Here is a 22,988-nt window from a genome sequence, read left to right on the forward strand (position 1 = left end):
ATATATTTTACTAAGAAATAGGAATTATTATTGCATTCGTTGTTATGTAAATATACCTTGTCAATACTATGAAATTCACTAGTTGCGAGTGATATTTGAACATTGCAATATATAATTTGTACTGATTATTTAATATCAGCTATATAATTATGCTGGATGGTAATTAAATCGGTTAAAAACAAATTGTAGAGCCTACCTTGAAACATTTAATTTTGTTACAAATATTTTCTCAATTGTATAACCAAATAGGTAATTTTTTACTAATTCCGAAATACATATATCGACTGTATTACTAGTTCATCCACAAATCCTTAGTCACAATTCCTAAACTAAAACATAAGCCGTTCATTTACATGTACGATCGAACTGACACCTGCGCATCTGCACGACATTCTATGGTCATCTGGTTTAAATGGTATCTTACCTCCTATGACATCATAATCGCATAAACGTATACATATATTTATATACTCGTATGTTTCAACATAAAGCGGTTTTACCACTATCGCAGTGTGGCGTCGCATACTGAGACGACCACAACAAAATGAAGTCACTGTATTTGTTCTGTAAGTATATTACAAATTGTTATTTATTGCGTATTAGTTTGATACAGTTTTATTAATTTATTTTTAAGTATATGTTGTAGTTTCTCAGTTCCGTTCATTTTAGAAGTTTCACATAAAATAAGTGTTTGAAAGGAATCGGTACGGTTTGACCACAGAAAGAACAAAGAAATTCGTGGAAATCGTAAATAGGTCGAACACACCGACAAACAGTATGAGTATCAACTCAACTTATGGTATGTGTACACTGTATATATAGGTACGTGAACACATATGCTCACGTATTATATGTATGTGTGTTCACATACTTTAATTTGATTTACGAATGCAAAGTTAATAACCTGTTTGTTAATAAACTGTGTGTCGACAACACTTTAATTTTTATTGGTTGTCTACCAATAAAAATTAAAGTTTATTTGTTGTAAGAATAGGATTATTTGTTTGTATTAATTTGGCTAGAGCGGTTCCTATATTAACGCTTGTTCTATTTCCACTTGTTTGTGTATTCTTTGGGTTTTGTCCTCAAGACGCGCCTATTGTTGTTTCACATCAATAGTTCAATAGAGAAAAACATATTTTATATGCCTTAATATCATACAAGATCAGATAAATATAAACCCGTAACATTATGTTCAAACAACCACAAATAATTAATAAGTGGACGAATAATATTTACTTTGTTTAATTTAAAGAAATTTCGTCTTTGTTGTGTGTGAGATGTAATCTTTATACAATGTTCATTAATTTTACTATTGCAGTATTTGCTTTAACTACCATTGCAGTGGTAGAAAGCATCATAGATCCTGCAACCACACTTCAAAATGGAAACGATGGATTTACCGCCAAAATGTTTTCAGTGAGTTTGTGGTCTAACCTTCTCTCATACTTTGGAAACGAAATAAAATGCTTTTATAATTCTTATATAATATGTTAGAGGTTTCTTAGTAATTAAATGTAATTTCCTTAATCCTAGACTATATTTTATTTTCCTCAAAATAAGTTATTGTCATCCTTACAACATATAGTACACGTATAGTAGTAATGATTTAATGTTGAGTTTAAAACATAATTTTATACTTTAGTACATATTATGAGCAACAGCTCTGAGTAATGATCTTGTTATTCTATTACTTAATATTTCGTAGGAAGTGGTCAAGAACAATAAAGAAAAAAGTATTGTATTATCAGCATTCTCCGCTTTAATACCACTGGCTCAAATAGTTTTGGCCGCGGTAGGGCCCTCACACAATGAACTTTTGAAGTCCATCGGATTCCATGATGACAACACGGTAAGCAAACTAAAATATATAACATGTACTTGTAATGAAATGTAATGAATAGATCAAGAAACAAGATACAAACAATTTATGTTATTTATGGTGTCTTCACACCTTTTCAGACAAAAGCGGTATCTATACTTATCAATGACAAAGTAAGTTCAATAAAAGGAATTGAATTAAAAATGGTAAACAGGTTATACGTTTGTTCGAATTATCAAATTAGGGAAGATTTTGACGAAATATCTCGAAACATATTTCATTCAGAAATTGTTAAAACTAACTTCGCTGATGAAGAAAACGCGGCTAAAAACATTAATGCATGGGTGAGAAAATTCAGTTCTATAATAAATATAATAAAAAACTTTTTACAATACGTGTCAATTTTATGTTCTACAACATTATTTTCAGGTAAAAGACCAAACGAACCACTGTATAGAGAATGTAGTTGAACCTAGTTATTTTAACAGTGATACCAGAGCAGTACTGGTCAATGCTCTATATTTCAAAGTAAGATATATATTACAATTAATATTATTTTATTAATTAAAGAAAAAACTGAAAGAGAATTTGGTGGAATATTTTATTATTTATAAAATGTATCAACGTAACAAGATCTGAAAACCTACATATTCGAACAGTAAACGTATATTTTCACTTAAAACGAGATATCAGCTAGAAGATCTTGATAGTAATTTTATTGATTTTGGCCTAGAGCATTAAGTATTTTCAATTTATTTACATATATTTTACATCCCTTTTTGATTTATTAGGGTACCTGGAAATATCCTTTCGACAAGGAAGATACCTTGAATAAAGATTTTTACGTAAATAAACAAAAAACTATTCAAGTACCGATGATGAACACTGAAAGCCCTTTTAAATACAGACAAAGCCGGAATTTAAAATCAAAGGTTAGTATTTAATATAATCTATTATTTTCTAGTAATTAACAGGTCATTTCACACAAACTATATATAAACAAATTTTACAGCTGCTGTCATTACCATATGATGGAGAAGAAACATCTTTACTCATAATACTACCTAATGATATAGAAGGAATAGGAGACTTAATAAAAATGCTCAAAAACCCATACATTTTAGACGACGAAATGTATGCTATGTACAAAACTGACGTTGATGTTAGTATTCCGAAATTTAAGATAGAAACTACGATAGATTTAAAAGACGTTCTGAAAAAGGTAAGGATTTACAATGCTCAATAAGATAATTGTATTATAGAGGACACCACTATAACATTAGATTAATTGTTTCAGATGAATGTCACAAAAATCTTTGGCGAAAATGCAAATTTGAGTAGACTATTGAAATCAAATGAAACATTGTATATAAGCAATGCTATTCAAAAAGCTTTTATTGAAGTAAATGAATACGGTGTTGAAGCTGCCGCTACGAATGGTAAGAATAATGAGTCTAAAAATAATAAAGCTGGACACGTGATTTTTTTATAACGACATTATACATGTATGTAACTAGTATAATAAATTACCCTACCAATTATTGGTACTTTGTTATTGTCTTATTTGTAATTCATAAATTAAAACTATTTATTTCAGGAATTGTTACTTTAGCCCTACGTTCAAATATGGAACCACTTGAACCCATAAGATTCATTGCAGACCATCCATTTGTCTTCTTCTTGAGGGCGGATGATCTTATTCTCTTTAGTGGAGTTTTCTACGGATCTTAGGTACCAATTTTAACAATCTTAAAAATAATTATATTACTTTGAGGCCATACATTTTTAAGCATAGTACTCATGGAGCCTTTTCCTTCCACTACTGCGCGCGGAGCGATCACGCAGCATGCCTATAAATATATTAAGATGTAGAATAATAACAGTGGACTGTGAACGGTGGTCTTCGATCTACCACTATTTAATCACACAAAACTGCGATCTCATGAGTTTTAAAAGAATCTATTCCGCATCCACGGTGGAGGGTGAACAAAAACGCTCTGTTGGTTCTTACTCTTACTCTATTTTCATTTAATTTTTCTGTATTTTGTACTTACTCGTATTTTGTTCACAGAAACGTCTGCAAGCATACTCAACTCATAGTAGAAAGTAAGCTAAAATTAGAAAACCTGCGAAAATCATTGGATACATAAAAAAATCATAAACTATTTTGTAGTTTTATTTTAACGAACTTCTATAAGGAAAGATGCTCCCGATATACGGTGTACATCATACAACTATTACGTTTTAGAGCTTCATAAAGAACAGGGTTCCATTGTCCGTTCATTTGTCAGTCTATTTGTCTATTTTATACATATTTTAACATATAATGTGTAGTACCTATGACACCATCCAAAATCACCATCACAAATCATCCTTATAATTTAAATACCCGAATAATTGAAATTCGGGGTAACTAACAAAACTAGGTTTGTGACGAACTGCGTGAATGACAAGTGTTCGTGACGAGCTGCGTGTTTGACTAACTATATTATGTCTAATGAACTGACTATATATGTGACAAATTGCGTGTTTAGCGAACACGTTTATGCGGCGAACAACATGTCAGAAGTATGGGAGATTCGGTAAATGAAAATACGTCTTTGCCCAGAGGCTGTCAGTACAGATCTCCTTTATTCAACAAATCTTACTACTCAGACATTAATCCAAATGTATATATAGCTATGCTCCCTACATCAATACATAAATTTGTTTATAAAGTCGCCTGGCTCGCCGTTAGGCTATATGTGATAAACATCTTTGAAACAAAATAAGTTACTGACATATGTGACGAACAGGTTGTGTGACACACACAATCGGCTTATTTGATAAACATGTTTCTGAGAAATAGCTTGTTTGACAAACATTTTTTTAAGGAACAGCGTGAACAACAATATATGTTTGTGACAACCATAACATGTTTGCGAATAATTTCACGCAGACAATGGTTTGTTTCACCTGCTTCATTTCCGAGTTGATGTTTAATCACATTTTAATCAAAATACAATTGTTAGTTATTTTTATAAAATATAATGATAATAAAACATTTCATTTTCTTGCGGTCATATATTATATAGGAAACCTTGTGAATTTGTAGTAGTTTGTTTTCAGTTCATAAAAATCAGGCAGTGGGAATTCAGGTTATAAAATACGCAATCGACCGCATTACGAACCTATTTTATAGAGAATCGAACCCTAGGTGCGTAAAAGAAATAAGTTTCCAATAAATAAAATGAGTTCATAATTGTGGCTTCTAATAAAACCAAAGCATTAATTTACCTAGGACTAGGGGAAGTACTTGTACCTTATGTAAATTATAACGCAATGCTTGCATGCATAGGTTTCCTGTTATTATCTCTTTAATAGCTATACGTCTACGGTCTGTTTTTATACTATTTTCAGGAAACTCTTTAAACTGGATTATTTATTAGTGACCAGAACTTCTCATCTTGGAACAAAATCCATAACTCCGACAAGGTCATTCACAAAAGTACAACTGAGAAATTTGACCTTATCTAACATCCCAAAAAACGTTTGTTTTAAGTCACTTTTAGCAATGATCATTAAGTATTTCCTGGTACCCAATCAATAAATACTGTCTTAATATGTTATAACGTTTTTGTTTGTTTTATATCAGACCATGATTTGGATCTCGGGCGTGTAGGTATCTAAAAAAAACAATCTACGTTATTTTTTTTGGAACATGCAACAAAAATGCGGTCCACATGCAATCAACCGAATAAATTTTCAATCTTACCTGGGACCGGCCATAGTCGCGTCTTCCTTGAGAAGTCAGTTGGCACGGGTAAGCATGTCTCCCTACCACACACTCAAACCGGAACACAGCAGCACCACTGCTGCACCTTGATTTTACTATTAAGCATACATTGGTGGAAATACCATTCAAATTAAAGTGCAAATAGAAGGGACATTATAAAAGGATAATTTTAATTAAATACGAAGCGCGCCGAGCCCCGTGGGTCGTGAAGATTGTAACCGACCTAAAACAACTCCGTGCTTTGGAGAAGCAAGCACGTTAAGACATCGAGCTCCTTGTTATCATAGGACAGCTATAGGCATCGTCGAAGACTTTGTTGTTGGTTTTAAAACATACGAATCGAGTTGGTCACTGACCCGTTAACCACAACATTGGAGCGTGGTACGCTCCGAACTACCCTACTGTTGGGTGAGCCCCATTCCCAGCGGTGGGACAAGAAATGATTTGCATTAATGTTAGCAAGCTGGTAGAAAATGCTATTATGCATTAAATCCGCCTTTTGTGCCACAATTTTCCTTTGGACAATAAATAATTAATAGGTAAATAAATTAATGTTACAACAAATCTTTTTAATCTTATATATATAATTCTTGTGTCACAATGTTCATTACCGTACTCCTCCGAAACGGGTTTACCGATTTTCACCAAATTTTATATGCATATTCAGTAAGTCAGAGAATCGGCTACTATCTATTTTTCATAACTCTAAGTGATAAGGGTATTTACCCTTAACATTCTTTTATTTATATGGCAACACAACGTTTGCCGGGTAAGCTAGTTTTATTTTAAACATTTATTACCTACACCTTGCTAAAAAGATAATTATATAATGGGTGAAGAACACTCTACTAAACTACGCAAAAAACCATCATACGTATATGATTTCACTATGACTATGTCACTGAAATACATCCTCATCAATACTCATACTTCCACATCAAATATTGAATGAGTTTATTTTAACGTACTCTATTAAAGCCCGCTCAGTATGCTGTCAGCTGTAGAGACGAACACAGCAATATGAAGCCGCTATTGTTAACCTGTAAGTTAATCTTGATACTAGTGTTCCCTTTATATGTCCGTTGAAAAAGTTAAATAATGGCCAAATGCGAATCGAACTTGTACACGGAGGGTTCTGTACCAACAAATTTTCATTTGTATTTATTTTTATTTTTGAATCCATTGTCAAAATTTAATCTGTCTATCTATTATGGTTCAATAGATAAAGCGAAAAAATGTTATACATATTCTGTGAAAACTTCAAGTGTCTATCTATTAAGTTCCCAGAGATAGAACCCTGTGACAGACGGACAGACAGCGAAGGCTTAGTAATAAGGTTCCGTTTTTACCTTTTGGGTACACAATTGTAAAACGCCTGTGAACCATTTTTTATTTTGTAAAACCATCTTATATATTTATAATGAAGCGACATTTTCAAAATAATTGGGCTCTGGTTTAAGTAATTTTATACTTCAAACCAAATACAGGTGTTGCGGTGTTAGCTTGCGCTACAAAAAAAATTACGTAACTAACAACTATTGACGTGATGTTTGTCTTTGCAGTATTAGCCCTTACGGCTATGACAATGGCAGAGGACCTTGGTATTGAAAAAATACTCCAAAATGGAAGCAATCGATTTACTGCTAGAATGTTTAATGTAAGTGTTATCATTTCTATCTACTATCGTAATTTTTGAATACCTCACTATGTTATGTTATTTATGTCTCTGTTACACATATGTTCATCGATCTCTGTATAATCCTAGACATTTCACAACATGCATGTAACGACAATTTTGTTAAGACGGGAGTTCAAAGCATTGGCGAGCCCCCTGGGGAGAATAGGTCATCGAAAAAACGGTCGCTAATAATAAATAAGTCCCCCTATTTTTCTTCACGCTTACTATCCGTAAGGGAGATCCTGCAATCTTTAAAATTAAAAACAAAACAAATCAGGAGGTGTGCATACCCCTCCTTGTGTATGCCAAAGCTTTGCATCAATACAATTTATTATTTAAATTCTATATTTTACAATACAGTGACCAATTTCCTACTGTGTTGTTGATTTTTAGGAAGTAGTGAAGGTGAAGGAAAATGAGAAAAAAAGTGTTGTGTTATCAGCATTCTCTGTACTGACACCGCTGGCTCAGTTAGCTCTGGCTTCTGAGGGACCGTCCCACGATGAACTTCTGAACGCCATTGGATTTCCCGATGATAACACTGTAAGTACCACAACCACTATTTATTTCTAAATTATATGACTAAAGTAGATAAATATCGAACAACTGACTTCATGCGAGTAGTCTTCATTTTTTAATCTTGTACGTCCCGTGATTTTCAAGATTAGAAGCGTAATTACGAAGCGTAACATACTACGGGGACTATTTTTAATTAAAAATTAAAAACATAACCCTTATGCATCTTTAATTGATGAAGCCCCGCTACCGCCAGCCAGGTCTGAGGTTATTTCCGGGAAGGACGACGGTCGTAGTGGCAAGTGTGGTCGCATACCGTCGTAAACGCTAGATGTTGTGGGAGGAGCGAATGCTCCGGTAGGGCAGAGCCCGATCGGGGCATCGCGCTTGGAGGACTCCGGTTGTGTTCCGTCAGAGATCCCGGAGTTCTCCAACAAGCGTTGAAGACGGTCACTGGGAGGTGGGAGTTTTAGTGCTATAAAAATCCCACACAACTTTGTATTGTAATGAAAAAATCAATTAGTTAAATGTGAATATTGCTTCGGCAATTAGACCAATACTTATAAAATGTTTAATTATAAGGTAGCAAAGTGTACGGACTCAATAAATTTCATTTTTCAGACTACCGCAGTATTTTCACTGATCGATGAAAAAGATAATTCAATTAAAGGTGTTATGTTAAAAAAGGCAAGCAAAGTCTACATAAGGCTGGATTATAAGATCCACGAGGAATTTGCCAAGGTGTCGAAATCAGTGTTCCATTCTGAGATTGCCAATATTGACTTCAGTGACAACGAGAAGGCAGCCAAGGAAATTAATGTTTGGGTAACAAATACCAGTTCCTAATTTTAACAAAAGTTTAAGATATTATGATTAATTTTAAACATTTTTCTTACGATTATGTCGTTTAGTATTTACAATATTGAGTATATACTTTTTAATATTTTAGGTTGAAGACCAAACAAATTATCGTATTAAAAATTTAGTTGATTCAAATTCCATAAACTACAGAACGGTAGCAATGCTTGTCAATGCATTGTACTTCAAGGTAAGCTTATATAAAAATGCAGTACATTTTTTTTAGTTGTTTCCAAAATAATTATTTTTTATTCTAACTATGAAGTAGTCATCAATCCATTACTGCCGCACTACTAGGCACGAATATGTTGTCAAAGTGAGAGGGGGTTTAGGACAAAGTCTACCATACTGGCCCAGTGAGGATTGGTACATTTCGTTACATACACGTTCAATGATAATGCATGATTAGTTCATCTATTTTATCTTAAAACCAATATGGGGGAGTTAGCCGAGAAGAATACGAAAAAGCCAATTTTTTTAAACATTTTTAATACATATATTTTTAAATCTCTCTTATTTTTAGGGTGCCTGGAAATACCCCTTCACTGCGCTTTCGACACGAAGTCAAGATTTTTATGTGACTAAAACGGAAACCGTTACAGTTTCTATGATGTACAACACCATGTACTGTTCATACGGATACAGCAATAAATTAAGATCAAAGGTATGTAATACTTGCGTAATATCATTAGGTGTACCAGTCATTCTTTGTAAAAATTCAATTTAATAAATTCTTAATAATAAAAATATACAAATCCATAATACAATAAAGGATGTGTTGAACAAGCGACAAAACGGATTGATAAAATATCGTATTATATTTATCAGTCATCCTTCATAATTGGCTACTACTTTCATTTCAGTCCTGACACTTATGTATTTTATAGTTCTAGTTATATTATTTTAACAATTTTTTACATTTTATTTCGACAGTTTTTAGAACTACAATATGATGGAGATCAAGCATCGTTACTCATCGTTCTGCCACATGATGTGGAATACATAGGGTCATTGATAGAACAACTTAAGGACACAAATGTTTTGGAAGAGGAAACCAAAGGCATGCATGAAGTTGAAGTCGATGTTAGTTTACCGAAATTCAAGATTGAAACAACCACCAATCTCAAAGACATTCTAGAAAAGGTAATAAACCTTTTACAATAACTATTTAACATTTTAATGTCCTGTATATTTTTGAATTCAAATTAAGCGATCTACCAGACTCGAAGTGGGCTCTGTGTATCTTTCCACACCGGACAAAACACATTATTTCTAGCTGACCCGGCAAACGTTGTGTTGCCATATAAATAAAAATATGTTAAGGGTGAACAACCCTTATCACTTAGGGGTATGAAAAATAGATAGTAGCCGATTCTCAGACCTACTGAATATGCATATAAAATTTGGTGAAAATCGGTCACGCCGTTTCGAAAGAGTACGGTAACTAACATTGTGACACGAGAATTTCATATATATCCATGGTACCCACTATACGGGGAATTGTAAAATAAAGCTATGTACGAAGAAAGTCATAGTTTTTATTTTATATACTGTTGTTTATAATTTTTGTTACAAAATAAAATTATTGTAAGATACCTTTAATAATATATTACATATTTCTTTCTTATATTACATTTATTAAATTAAAATTCGATATAGATGAACGTGACCAAAATTTTTGGTGAAGAAGCGAAATTAATTAAACTCTTGGAAACTGACAAAAAGTTATATATATCGAATGCTGTGCAAAAAGCTTTCATTGAAGTCAACGAAGAGGGAGCTGAAGCCGCCGCTGCAAATGGTAAGGACGATTAAAAACTACCTTAGATCCTGAGGCTTACTACTCTGTTATAAATATTTACTATGATCGCTAACTTGTTTTTACGCTACACCATATAAACCGTTGTATGTTCTCGGAATTCAATGGCGATACCAATTTTGTTTAAAATATTTAATTTATACGGACAGAGCCTATTAAAGAAACCTAAGCTTATTTTCCGTACTATGGTCGACATTTGTAATCTACCCCGAATATCTTTCAACACCTTGGAAATGCTTACAAATATTTATGCGAATAATTGGATTTCTCCAAAAAACCAAAATAAATATTTAGATACAGTGTAAGGTAGTAAATATTAAATCACGATTGTTTTTAGACTCATAAAAAATGGAAAATGAAGCGTTTTGCGAAATTATGTACGACGATTGCAATTTAAAGAAAATATATTTAATTATTGTAATATTGTTTCAGTTTTTGAAATTTCGTATCCGGATTCGATAGATATTCCCCAAACTTACGAGTTCGTCGCAGATCATCCCTTCGTATTTTATTTGAAGGCGCACAATAATATCCTATTCAATGGAGTCTACTATGGATCTTAGATGTTACGTAAAAACCAAGAAGTGAAGACAGAAAATTGAGACATGTGCAGTTGAGGAAGCTAAATGATATTTTTTTATAATATAGGAGTAGCAGACGAGCATGCAGTCCAACAAACAGTAAGTGGCTACTGCCGCCCATGGACATCTGTAATCAACCCCAGATAGGATTTTAGGTATTCCTACCTGAGGTCTAGGTAGGTATCTGAGGTATTAGGTAGAAAGAATAAATGTCATAAAAATAAATACTTTTAAAAACTCAAAATGTGTTTTGATGTATGCTGTTTTCCCGTAAATATAACATCCCAAAAGGAGGTACGTGTTCCGTCAGGGTACCTCCGTAGTGTAATTACAATGGTACTTTACAATGGTAAACCACATGAAACACAAAAGTTAAAGAGAGGCAATTTGAAATACTCACGTACCTCTTAAGATATGCGTGCCTAGGATTCATACCTAGAACCCTTACTTTAAGAGGCCAAGTTTCAAGCTAGACCGACTGATGAGTATGTTTTTTTTGTAACAGAAATGTATCACTCACGCTTAACACGTCTAATATCGAATGAGTATATTTTAACGAACCTACTCTATTAAAATCCGCTCAGTATACTGTTAGCTTTAGAGACGAACACAGCAAAATGAAGCCGCTATTATTAACCTGTGAGTCAATTTACTTACGATAAATCTTAAAAATAAATATAATCTTAACACTAGACTTTGCTTTATCAGTCACTAGAAAAACTTAAAATAATAAATTTGTTAGTATAGAGTAGTTAAATTCTGATTTAATTAATATTTTTGTATAACTCGTTTGTTTTGTATGACTCGTTTTACAATCACAATCCTTTTTTCTATTAGCCGCGAACTTAGCATAGTTATTTGTTTGTATACAAACTGAGTATTAATATTTTAGGGCCTTTAAATTCCAAAAGGCCTCTATAACACCTTTTTTTATTTTGTACAACCATATAAATTTATTAAAAACAGTTTTTATCAAACAAATTGGGAAAAACTACTTGTTTAGCTTCTCTTATACTGTAAAACAGAAGTTGTGACGGTGATGTTAGCCCTCTTGCGCTCCAAAGCATTGCACGTTACCAAGCAATGCTCCCAAAAATGTTTAATTCATTTTTAATTGTTGTAGTATTGGCCCTTACGGTCATGGCAATGGCGCAGGACCTTGATATTGCAAACATACTTCGAAATGGAAACAACCGATTTACGGCTAGAATGTTTTATGTAAGTGTGTATTATCTTAACGAATTCACGGTCATTAATTTTGAATACGATACATAATAAATTATATTTATCAGGTCTCTTTGATACTACGTCTTCTGCACAATATAAACGTTGGATGTGCTTCTTCTCTTTGTATGTAGATAATCCTTGGAATTTCGCGCCAACGGCGAAGTTTGTTATGACCGGAGTACAAAACGGTGTCGTAGCATTTTTTTATACAATATAGGAGTAGCAAACGAACATGCAGCCCACCTGATGGTAAGTGGCTACCCCCGCCCATGCACATCTGTAATCAATCCCAGATAAGATTCGATTTATAACGGAGGTCGGTCACAGAGGCACCGTTCCCTTCCACACCCTTCAAACCATAACAAATCAACGTTTAATACTCCTGTTATTAGGCAGAAATAGGTATGGCGGTGGTGTCACGTATTCGAACCACAGACGGTTCTACCTCCTTTTAAAACTTATACTTTAGCCTCACAGGGACTTATTATTATTAGATAATTGAAAAAAGGTTGTTAAGAATAAATAACAACATAGTGATAAATTTTCTATTGTGTTATTTTTTTTTAGGAAGTGGTGAATGTGAAGGAAAATGAGAAGAAAAGTGTTGTGTTATCAGCATTCTCTGTACTGACGCCGCTGGCTCAATTGGCTCTGGCCTCGGAAGGACCGTCCCACGATGAACTTCTGAACGCCATTGGATTCCCCGATGATAACACTGTAACTACTACATTATTTTTGATCATATTAAAAATAACCCTACCAGCTGACTAATTGATTGGATTGAGCGGCCATATCAGAAATTTGCTTTTAAGCTTCTGTGTCTCATGATATACAAAATCACAAACGAATGACACAGATTTTTTTATATAACATATGAGTAGCAGACGAACATGCAGTCCACCTGATGGTAAGTGGCTACTGCCACACATGGACACCTGTGATCAACCCCAGATAGGATTAGATATTCCTACCTAAGGTCGGCCACAGATGCGCCGCTACTCCTAAGGACTAAGATGGAACGCCTCGTCTGGAAAAGTATGTCTCCCTTATCACACCCTTCAAACCAGAACACAGCAGCGCTTAACACTGCTATTATAAGGCAGAAATAGGTGTGGCGATGGGGCCGCCGGAGTCGAACCACAAAGGGTTCTACCACCTTCAAGATTTATTGGGAATCGTTTTTATTTAAAGACTTACGAGTTAATTTTTTGATTACGCCGCGCTACCCCCAGCCAGGTTGGTAATTTTTTCAGTGTACCTTAAATCCCTACTGAAAATTGCTTAACAGCAGCAGCGACAACATACATAAAGTCAATATAATACTTATTTTTTCAACTCACGTCACTCTATTATTATTTTTTTGTACTTAATATCGCTTATCATTGTCATGTCAATTTCTGGTGTGCGTCCAGAACAACGTTCTGGAACGTGTTTAATATTTAATTATAATGTAAGTTGGCGTAAAATAAGATGGCGCCTTAATAAATAAATCTAACACTTTTCAGACTACCGCAGTATTTTCACTCATCGACGAAAAAGATAGTTCAATTAAAGGTGTACAGTTAAAAAAGGCAAGCAAAGTTTACATAAGGCTGGATTATAAGATTCATGAGGAATTTGCCAAGGTGTCGAAATCAGCGTTCCATTCCGAGATTGCCAATATTGATTTCAGTGACAACGAAAGAGCAGCCAACGAAGTTAATTCCTGGGTAATAAATTACACTTCCTAATTTTAACAAATGTTTAAGATAATAATAAATTTTAAATATTGTGTAACCTCTTATTTCGTTTATTATTTACAATATACTCAATGTTCAATATTTCAGGTTGAAGACCAAACAAATCATCGTATTAAAAATTTAATTGATCCGGGTACCATAAACTATAAAACAGTAGCAATGCTTGTCAATGCATTGTACTTCAAGGTAAGCTTACATAAAACTTTCATCGCGCCTACATAATATGTCGGTATCAAATGAAAGAATCCGCTGAGGAGAATACGAAAAAGCTTGTTTTCAAAAACTTTATTATTTTGTATATTTTTAATAGTGTCTTATTTTTTAGGGTGCCTGGAAATACCCTTTCACTGAGCTGTCGACACGTGGTCAAGATTTTTATGTGACTAAAACGGAAACCACTAGAGTTTCAATGATGCACAACACCATGCATTATTCATACGGATACAGCGATAAATTAAGATCAAAGGTGTGTTATTTCTTGATAAAAACGTGCCGATTACAAATTGACAATCAAAAACACAGACGTCGGGTCTATTTTTATAGTATGTAGTATTAATTTTGTTGTTATCCACTCAATTTTGTACATATTACTCCGACAGTTTTTAGAACTACCATATGCTGGAGATCAAGCATCGTTACTCATCGTTCTGCCACATGATGTAGAATACATAGGATCATTGATAGAACAACTCAGGGACCCAAACGTTTTGGAAGAGGAAACCAAAAACATGTATGAAGTTGAAGTTGACGTTAGTTTACCGAAATTCAAGATTGAAACAACAACCAATCTTAAAGAAGTACTAGAAAAGGTAAGAAAATTTTTACAAAAACTTTTTAACATTTTTTGTCCTGTATATTTTTAATAGTATAAAATATGTCATCCGCGTGGTAGCAGCCATTTTACAAATTAAAATGAATGTGAAATTTATTTCAATTATTTCATTATTATTTGTGTCTTTAATTGTACTTAACAATTACAATTAAATGCAGATGAACGTGACCAAAATTTTTGGTGATGAAGCGAAATTGATTAAACTCTTGGAAACTGACAAAAACTTATACATATCGAATGCCGTGCAGAAAGCTTTTATTGAAGTCAATGAAGAGGGAGCTGAAGCTGCCGCTGCAAATGGTAAGAACAATTAAAAACTACCTTAAGTTCTGAGGCCTATTCCTCTGTTATTACAACTATTTACAATTGACTACTTGTCTTTCCTCCTTTGCTCTAAATCAACTCCTGTTGTTGCTCCGATGTTCTTGGCATCCAATGGTATCCTTTTCATTTACCTCTAATTATTTACCCAACTATAGTTGGCTTTGGCGAACTGACCTTACCCGAATATCTTTTCAAACTTTTAACTCCTTGGCAATGTATATATGATGGAACACCACAGAACAACTGAAAAGAAAAATGAAGCAAATTTCGAATGAATCGAAAAGTTCTAAAATTATAATCTTGTTTCAGTTTTTGACATCGCGTTGTCAGATTCGCTCGATACACCCCTAAGGCATGAGTTCATCGCAGATCATCCCTTCGTATTTTATTTGAAGGTGCATAATGATATCCTATTCAATGGAGTCTTCTATGGATCTTAGATTTATGGACAACCAAGAAGTGAAAAGAAACTCGTCTAAAACATATCCCGATGAGGAAGCAGAATGATTATGAGAAATGTTAAAACAAATAAATATTTTTCTAAACTTTTTTGTTGTGATATTTTCCCTTCCCCTTTAACGATCCCATAGGGTATTCCTGTCAAGAAATAACGACCATGAAATAGTAAATCACATCAAATATAAATGTACACGCTCACGCAAAAACACAAATCTAGTGACACAATTCTTCTAGTGCAAAAACATACGTTATCTAGAACCAACTTGTTTTAAACAAAATACAGTTCCTCTTGTTATATATTGGTCTTAATCACCATAGTTAGGAATTCGCCTTATACAAAATTATGAAGAAGATATCCGATCCTGCACCGCCGCCGTGCCGTGGGAACGCTGACTCCGCAGCACCGCTCCGTTTCCACCGTATAGTCCCGAACGTGGGAATTCACTCTGGGCGCTAACATTGCCCCAGCAAGTCACTTAGGATAGTTAGTTATAATGTAGGTTAGATTTAATCCAAAACATGTAACATTCTGTTTTGATTAACATTACATTTATATAAGTAATTCGGTCTTTCTGTATCCTGGCTGCTGCATCCCGACGCATTATATAACTCTCTTATAAATGTTTCCTCGTGATGTTTTCGCACATCGTTGTAACAGGCGATAATCAATTAGTAACAAAAGGTCAAGTTTAATATCACAGAATTATCACTGCTTAGCGTCGGTTAGGTTATCGTTTATTATTAGGGGCCATTCATAATTACGTAAGGGTCCCGATGAGTATGGCGGATTTGAAAAAATCTCTATATACCATTACTTTGGGGATAAGTCAAATTCAGTCTTACATAATATTTTCCAAATAGATATTGTATACTATAAATGGCGCAGTCAAGTGGTTTGGCAGGGATCATACTTTCTATGCATCTGGAACGTAGAAAAATGAAGTGGTTTCTTACGTAAGAATAGGGGTTTGGCAGATCTTACGTACCTTAGGGTGTACCCAGTACATGGGCGTAGGGGTGATCAAAAATTCCCAAAAAAAAAGTTGGTTGGGCAAAATTTAATAAGCACTTCCATACTCTGAGAAGGGCCATCAAATCATCGAATTCGATTGTTATCATGACAAAGCTATCCTTAAACTCGCCAAAGTCTTTATTTGCAATTAAAAAAAAATCGACATGTGTTACTAACCCGTACTGCTAGCACCAAAACTTATCGGAACAGCGTGATAGATGCTCCAAGCCCCCTCTTTGTAGTGAGATCCGTGCTCAACAGTAGGGTGCAGTATGAATCATTTCATATATTTTTTAATTTGATTATAAATATTTATGAGTCCGACTATGGATTATCTATATGAGAATTATATAATGTCTGATTAAAATTGGTAGGTTACCCAGATCCTTGCTGATTTAAAAAAAACTCTTGAGATATGCAGGTAACCTCATGATGTTTTTTTTCACCACCGCTTAGGCTATTGATAATTGTTTTTTAATAGCCACATGACTTAGAAAATCAGAGGAGCTTTAGACTAGAACCACGGATCTCCCGATTGAGAAGCAAGCTTCAATCATTTAGGCTATCGCCTTTTTACATATAAATAATTTAATTACTTACAATGCAAAAGTCGAATACTGAAAAAGTTTATTTAAATGTGCTCTGTTACAACCTGCTCAGTATGGCGTCGGCTATACAGAAGAACGCAACAATTATGAAGACATTATTATTAACATGTAAGTTAATATTTCCTAGACAATAACTCTCGCTTTACCTTGAGAAACTCATATTGATTTGATAACTTCATAATTTCCTTTTTTTTCTCAATATTTTCTCTTTAATTACCTTTTTATTAAATCATTTTAGGTCTTGTCTGTTCGATTGTAATATTATTATCAAATTTACATTATCTTTCGGATGAACTAGAGACTTGAAATTGTAAACATGGTATATTATGTCACACTCGGATGATTAGTGTAATCATTTATTATATAAACATTTTTATCCCATTACGGAGGGGATTTTTGATTTAATAACAATTTATCGATGTTTTTATTTTTTTTTTAGTTCCTTAGTAACAGATATTAAATCATGGACTATAATGTTTCTCCTAGCCGAAAACTTAACTTATGCATTCGTTAATTAAGAATGTTTACTTTTTTGGAAAAAATAAATATTCCTCTTCCCACTACCCTACAAATGACACTATTCGATGGCACAATAATAATAATTTATTTATGCTTCATTTTTTTAAAAAGATCTTATTCGAATCCCCACTAGGATGAATTGAACTGAATTAATATGATTGTTTTATTTGCTGTAGTATTCGCCCTTGTGGCCATTACAACGGCGGAGGACGTCGGTATTGAAAAAATACTTCATAATGGAAACAATCGTTTTACCGCTAGAATGTTTTATGTAAGTATGGCATTTTCCATCTTAACGATTAAAGAGTCGTTAATCTTTAATAATAATCTTCAATACCTTACTTTTTATGGGCTCCTCACCATATCATCTATTGAAGTTGTAATCCTTGACATATCAGATTTACATGACTTATTCAAATTATATAAAAGCTTTTTTACAGTGTAGTGATAAACTTTCGTTTTTTTTTTTACATTTCAAGGAAGTGGCGAAGGAAAATAAGGAAAAAAGTTTTGTCTTATCAGCATTTTCTGTGCTGACGCCCCTAGCTCAGTTGGCTCTGGCCTCTGAGGGCGTATCGCATGAAGAACTTCTAAACGCAATTGGGTTTACCGATGCTAAAACTGTAAGTACAGCTACTACTTTACTTATGTTCTTCTGTAGTAATTGTAAATATGGTGATACGTATATATACTACGCCTAAGGACTTAATTTGACTTAAGGCCTTATATGATTAATACATATTGCAGCATTATATACCGAATACTATTGAAAATAAGAAGAATTAAACGGGAACATAATAATCATACATCTATAGAAGTCTTTTCATCCATAATATACCTAGAAAAAGTCAAACACTATTACATTTTTCAGATTACCGAAATATTTTCTTTAATCGACGAAAAAGACAATTCAATTAAAGGCGTTCAGTTAAAAAAGGCGAGCAAAGTTTATATAGCTACTGGTTTAAAGATTCATGAGGAATTTGCCAAAGTGTCTAAATCAGTGTTTCATTCTGAGATTGCCAATATTGACTTCAACGACAGCGAGAACGCAGCCAACGAAATTAATGCCTGGGTAAGAAATTCCAGTTCCTAAAATTAACAAAACTTTAAGATATTATGTTTTTTTTAACAATATCTATACTGTTAGGTTACTTATTATTACTAACTCAATTTGTTAAATATTTTAGGTTGAAGACCAAACAAATCATCGTATTAAAAAATTAGTTAAACCAGGTGACTTAGAAGCATCAATAGCACTGCTTGTTAATGCATTGTACTTCAAGGTAAGCTAAATAAAATCAGTACAAATTATTCTTGTTGTTTTCACCTAATTAAATTTGGAAAGGTACAAGTCGTGGGTACTATAAAGTTACTACTACTATGTTCTAGAAACCCATGAATATCCCACTGCTAGGTATGGATCTCCTCTCAAAGTAAGATGGGTTTTGGTCCACCACACTGGTCTTTTAAAGAACTCTCAGGTTCCTTAATATAGGTTTCCTTTTGATGTTTCCCTTCACAGTTAAAGCGTGTAATTATTGATTTCTATTATTTTCTTATTTCTTTAGGGTACTTGGAAATATCGCTTCGACGAGTCGTCGACAGAAATTAAAGATTTTTATGTGACTAAAACAAAAACCACCAAAGTTTCGATGATGCAAAAAACGGTGTTTTCTTCATATGGATACAGCAAAAAACTAAGATCAAAGGTTTGCACTAATTGTATAATATCATTAGGTTGTAACTATTTGATAGGTAATTTACCACTTACCTACAGGTGGATGGTCATTTGATGGTCAAATGAGGGTCATTTGCTACTACTATATTACTTATAGAAAAAAAATCATAATGAGTTTTCAGTTATCCTTTATCATTATGTATATAAATAACACAGTCAGTATAACCAATTTTGTACATAATATTTTTTCGACAGATTTTAGAATTACCATATGCTGGAGATCAAGCATCGTTACTCATCGTTCTGCCACATGAAGTGGAATACATAGGATCATTGATAGAACTACTCAGGGACCCAAAAGTTTTGGAAGAGGAGACTAAAGAAATGCTTGAAGTTAAAGTTGAAGTCAGTGTACCGAAATTCAAAATTGAAACAACTACCAAACTCATGGAAGTTTTGACTAATGTAAGAATAAGTTTTGGAATACTCGTAAAACTTTTGTAATGCTCTGTGTATTATTTAATAATGCAATATATATAAGGTGGTAAAACCTTTTGTGCTTCGACCTCATCAACACCTATTTCTGCCTAATAATAGCAGCGTTAAGCGTTTTATAATATTTATTTAAATATTTTTGTTATTCCATACAGATGAACATCACAAAAATATTTGGCTCAGAAGCCAAGTTAAATAAGCTTTTAGAAAATCGAAAAGAGATACACATATCGGGCGCTGTACAGAAAGCTTTTATTGAAGTCAACGAAGAGGGTGCTGAAGCCGCCGCTGCAAATGGTAAGAGCTTTTAAAATCTACCTTACTGAGGTATATGTTGTATTTATTACAGACATTTGGAAGGTGGTACAACCTTTTATAATTCGACTACGGTGGCACCACCGTCACACCTAAATTGTTAAAGCTGCTGTATTTTGACATTGTAAGAGAGACAAAATTTTTTGGAGCATTCCAGCTTAACCCTCAGGAGTAGCGGCGCGTCTGTGGCCGACCTCAGGTAGGAATATCTAAGCCTATCTCGGGTTAATTCCAGATGTTCATGAGCGGCAGTAGCCACTTACCATCAGGTGGACTGCATACTCGTCTGCTACTCCTATATTATACAAAAAAACACAAGATGGTACAATCCTTTGCGGCTCAACTTCAGAGACATCATCGTCATAGTTCATACCTATTTCAGCCAAAGAACCGCAGTGTAAAACACTTCTGTGGTTTAAAGTTTTGGTTTAAAAGGTATGGTAGACAAGACTTTTTCGAAGCGTTCCAACTTAGTCTTTAGTGGTAGCAACATATCTGTGGCCGACCTCAGGTAGAAATCTAATCTTATCTGTGGAGGATTACAGATGTTCATGGACAGAAATAGCCCCTTCCTTCCATATAATTCTAAACAATGTACGTATACGGCAATACCTGTCAAAATATTGTATATAAAAATATGAATTTGTCGGACAGGACACGTTCAATGTCTGTAGACATAAGTGAGATATTTCTCTTCAATTAGGTACCTATATCCATTATAACTTATGCTTTCGGAACCTAATATTATCCTTTTAATTAATATTCAATCTTTATACCGATGTCCAAATCTATTGTGTACTTCAAACACTGGTAATAAGTATACACATAGTTAAATAAAAATAATTTATGACATTGTAAGTCAGTAATATCTATATGACATTTGTATGCAGATGCATAAAACAAGATGATAATGTTATTCTAATATGGGCACATAAATAAAAATGAAGCAACTTGAAAACAAAACAAATTTTAAGTAAGTACCTATATTATAATAATTATATATTTTTGTTTCAGTTTTTTATGTTATGTATTCGGAGCCGCTTGTAGAACCGCTAAAGAACGAGTTCATCGCAGACCATCCCTTCGTATTTTATTTGAAGGCACACAATGATATCATATTCAATGGAGTCTTCTATGGATCTTAGGTATTAACAAACAAGAAGTGAAACGAACTCAACTAAAATATGTGCCGATGAGGAAGCAGAATGATGATAAGAACTTTTATAATAAATAAATATTTTTTCTAACCTTAAAATGTGTTGTAATATAATTTTTCCTTCAACCGGTATATATGTATATTACTATTTCTTCAACAAACTTACAGCTTACTTTTTAATGCCGCTCAAAACTCAAACGACAAAACACACATTTTTACTTTTTAAGCTAATTTAAGAAATCTTACCAGCCAGTAATTTTATGAACCATAACTTGTTATTATAAAAAACACATCATAAAAAAACACAAAATGTATGATTAAAATAATACTACAACAATAAAATGTAAATGTAAAAAAAACATTGAAAAACATAAAATGTACTAAACAGCAAGTCTGGCTTTATTTTTTATATAAAAAATTACGAGATTTGACATCAACTTAGTTAATTTATTCAGAATAATTAAGTACTTATATTGGTCTGTTGCTAAAATGAATTTTAAATAACCGGCGTTTTGTGATGTTTAGAAGGTCAAATGTCTGAATTTGTTCTGTGATTGACCTAATAAAATTTGTTTTTTTAATCCCAATGAAACTTGCCAATGGGTTCTTCATCATTGGAAAATACGACACACTGCGTATCGAAAATATTGTGTCTATGGGCAGAACATTACCGACAGAACTTCTGTCAATTTTGTCAATGCAACCATAGACACAAAAGATAGCGCGTATTGTTTGGAATCCGCTGTAGTTATAAAACAAAGTAATCAAAGCTAGAAAAAATCTTTATCAAACATAAAAAAATATATATGTATTATATACCTTCTGTATTTTCTATCATAACCCTCTCAGGCAAACGATCGGAGAGCGATAAATGTTTGTTACTATTATATACATTTATTATATACATTTTTTACTTATATAAAACGTGAAAATTAGAGATAAAGTTCCTAAAAATATGAGAGATAGCTAATTCAATTCAAAATGGCTTACTGAAAATGCTTTTCAAGGATTCAAGGATTTTAAGGGTTTCATAAAAATGCATTTTTTTTAATAAAACAAGTTGTAAAACGAATGGTACAAATGACTCTAGTTTTTCGTTAAGTAATACCTATTACGAGTTAAGAAATTTATAAAAGATCTTTATAAATTATTTAAGTCTTTCCGGATGTTCTTTTCTAATTATATATTTTTTATTTCATCTTTATTTTGTTTAAAAACACTTATGAAAGATTACGAATGTTAAATATTGTGTATAGATAAATCAATAGATAAATAAATAAAATGCACTATCATCTTATAAAACTGAACAATCTATTTAAGACCAAAATTATCCGTAGCTTTAGCGATCGATCTAGCGAAGGATTCTCTGATGTTGTTCGGATAGTTATGTTAAAAATAAACCTAACCAAATGTACAATTTGTTTTTATAAATGAATATCTATAAAAACTATGCTCTCCCGCAAAGTCTAGACACTTACGTCATCGATTTCGATAATCCTTATAATTATTGTAGTGCCGGTGCCGTGCCGTGTCGTGTCATCCTAATGAATAAGAGTCCAATTATCAAATTTG

At 33.2% G+C, this 22,988-nt stretch overlaps 4 protein-coding genes across 4 annotated transcripts; all 4 read left to right on the forward strand.

Moving 5' to 3' along the window:
- The first annotated feature begins 477 nt into the window (after window positions 1–477).
- LOC140751072 (antichymotrypsin-2-like) lies at window positions 478–3,987 on the forward strand. Its single transcript, XM_073084904.1, has 10 exons — window positions 478–566; window positions 1,322–1,419; window positions 1,709–1,852; window positions 1,963–2,166; window positions 2,252–2,350; window positions 2,614–2,754; window positions 2,835–3,044; window positions 3,120–3,261; window positions 3,420–3,553; window positions 3,894–3,987. The coding sequence occupies exons 1-9, from the start codon at window positions 545–547 to the stop codon at window positions 3,551–3,553; spliced, it is 1,194 nt and encodes a 397-aa protein (XP_072941005.1). The 5' UTR covers window positions 478–544; the 3' UTR covers window positions 3,894–3,987.
- Window positions 3,988–6,887: 2,900 nt separating this feature from the next.
- On the forward strand, window positions 6,888–11,259 carry LOC140751076 (antichymotrypsin-2-like). The gene is made up of 8 exons (XM_073084907.1): window positions 6,888–7,254; window positions 7,669–7,818; window positions 8,413–8,616; window positions 8,741–8,839; window positions 9,173–9,313; window positions 9,583–9,792; window positions 10,309–10,450; window positions 10,901–11,259. Exons 1-8 carry the CDS (start codon window positions 7,144–7,146, stop codon window positions 11,029–11,031), a joined length of 1,188 nt encoding a protein of 395 aa, XP_072941008.1. The 5' UTR covers window positions 6,888–7,143; the 3' UTR covers window positions 11,032–11,259.
- Window positions 11,260–11,635: 376 nt separating this feature from the next.
- Window positions 11,636–15,679, forward strand: LOC140751073 (antichymotrypsin-2-like). Its single transcript, XM_073084905.1, has 9 exons — window positions 11,636–11,688; window positions 12,173–12,267; window positions 12,844–12,993; window positions 13,782–13,985; window positions 14,103–14,201; window positions 14,341–14,481; window positions 14,615–14,824; window positions 15,006–15,147; window positions 15,481–15,679. Exons 1-9 carry the CDS (start codon window positions 11,667–11,669, stop codon window positions 15,609–15,611), a joined length of 1,194 nt encoding a protein of 397 aa, XP_072941006.1. The 5' UTR covers window positions 11,636–11,666; the 3' UTR covers window positions 15,612–15,679.
- A 1,568-nt stretch (window positions 15,680–17,247) lies between these two features.
- LOC140751071 (antichymotrypsin-2-like) lies at window positions 17,248–21,457 on the forward strand. The gene is made up of 9 exons (XM_073084903.1): window positions 17,248–17,358; window positions 17,946–18,040; window positions 18,249–18,392; window positions 18,641–18,844; window positions 18,960–19,055; window positions 19,341–19,481; window positions 19,706–19,915; window positions 20,101–20,242; window positions 21,275–21,457. The coding sequence occupies exons 1-9, from the start codon at window positions 17,304–17,306 to the stop codon at window positions 21,403–21,405; spliced, it is 1,218 nt and encodes a 405-aa protein (XP_072941004.1). The 5' UTR covers window positions 17,248–17,303; the 3' UTR covers window positions 21,406–21,457.
- Window positions 21,458–22,988: the final 1,531 nt, after the last annotated feature.

Source organism: Epargyreus clarus, unplaced genomic scaffold (genome assembly GCF_041222505.1).
Source record: "Epargyreus clarus isolate Ecla_fem2 unplaced genomic scaffold, WU_Ecla_fem_2.2 ptg000021l, whole genome shotgun sequence".
Classification (NCBI taxonomy): domain Eukaryota; kingdom Metazoa; phylum Arthropoda; class Insecta; order Lepidoptera; family Hesperiidae; genus Epargyreus; species Epargyreus clarus.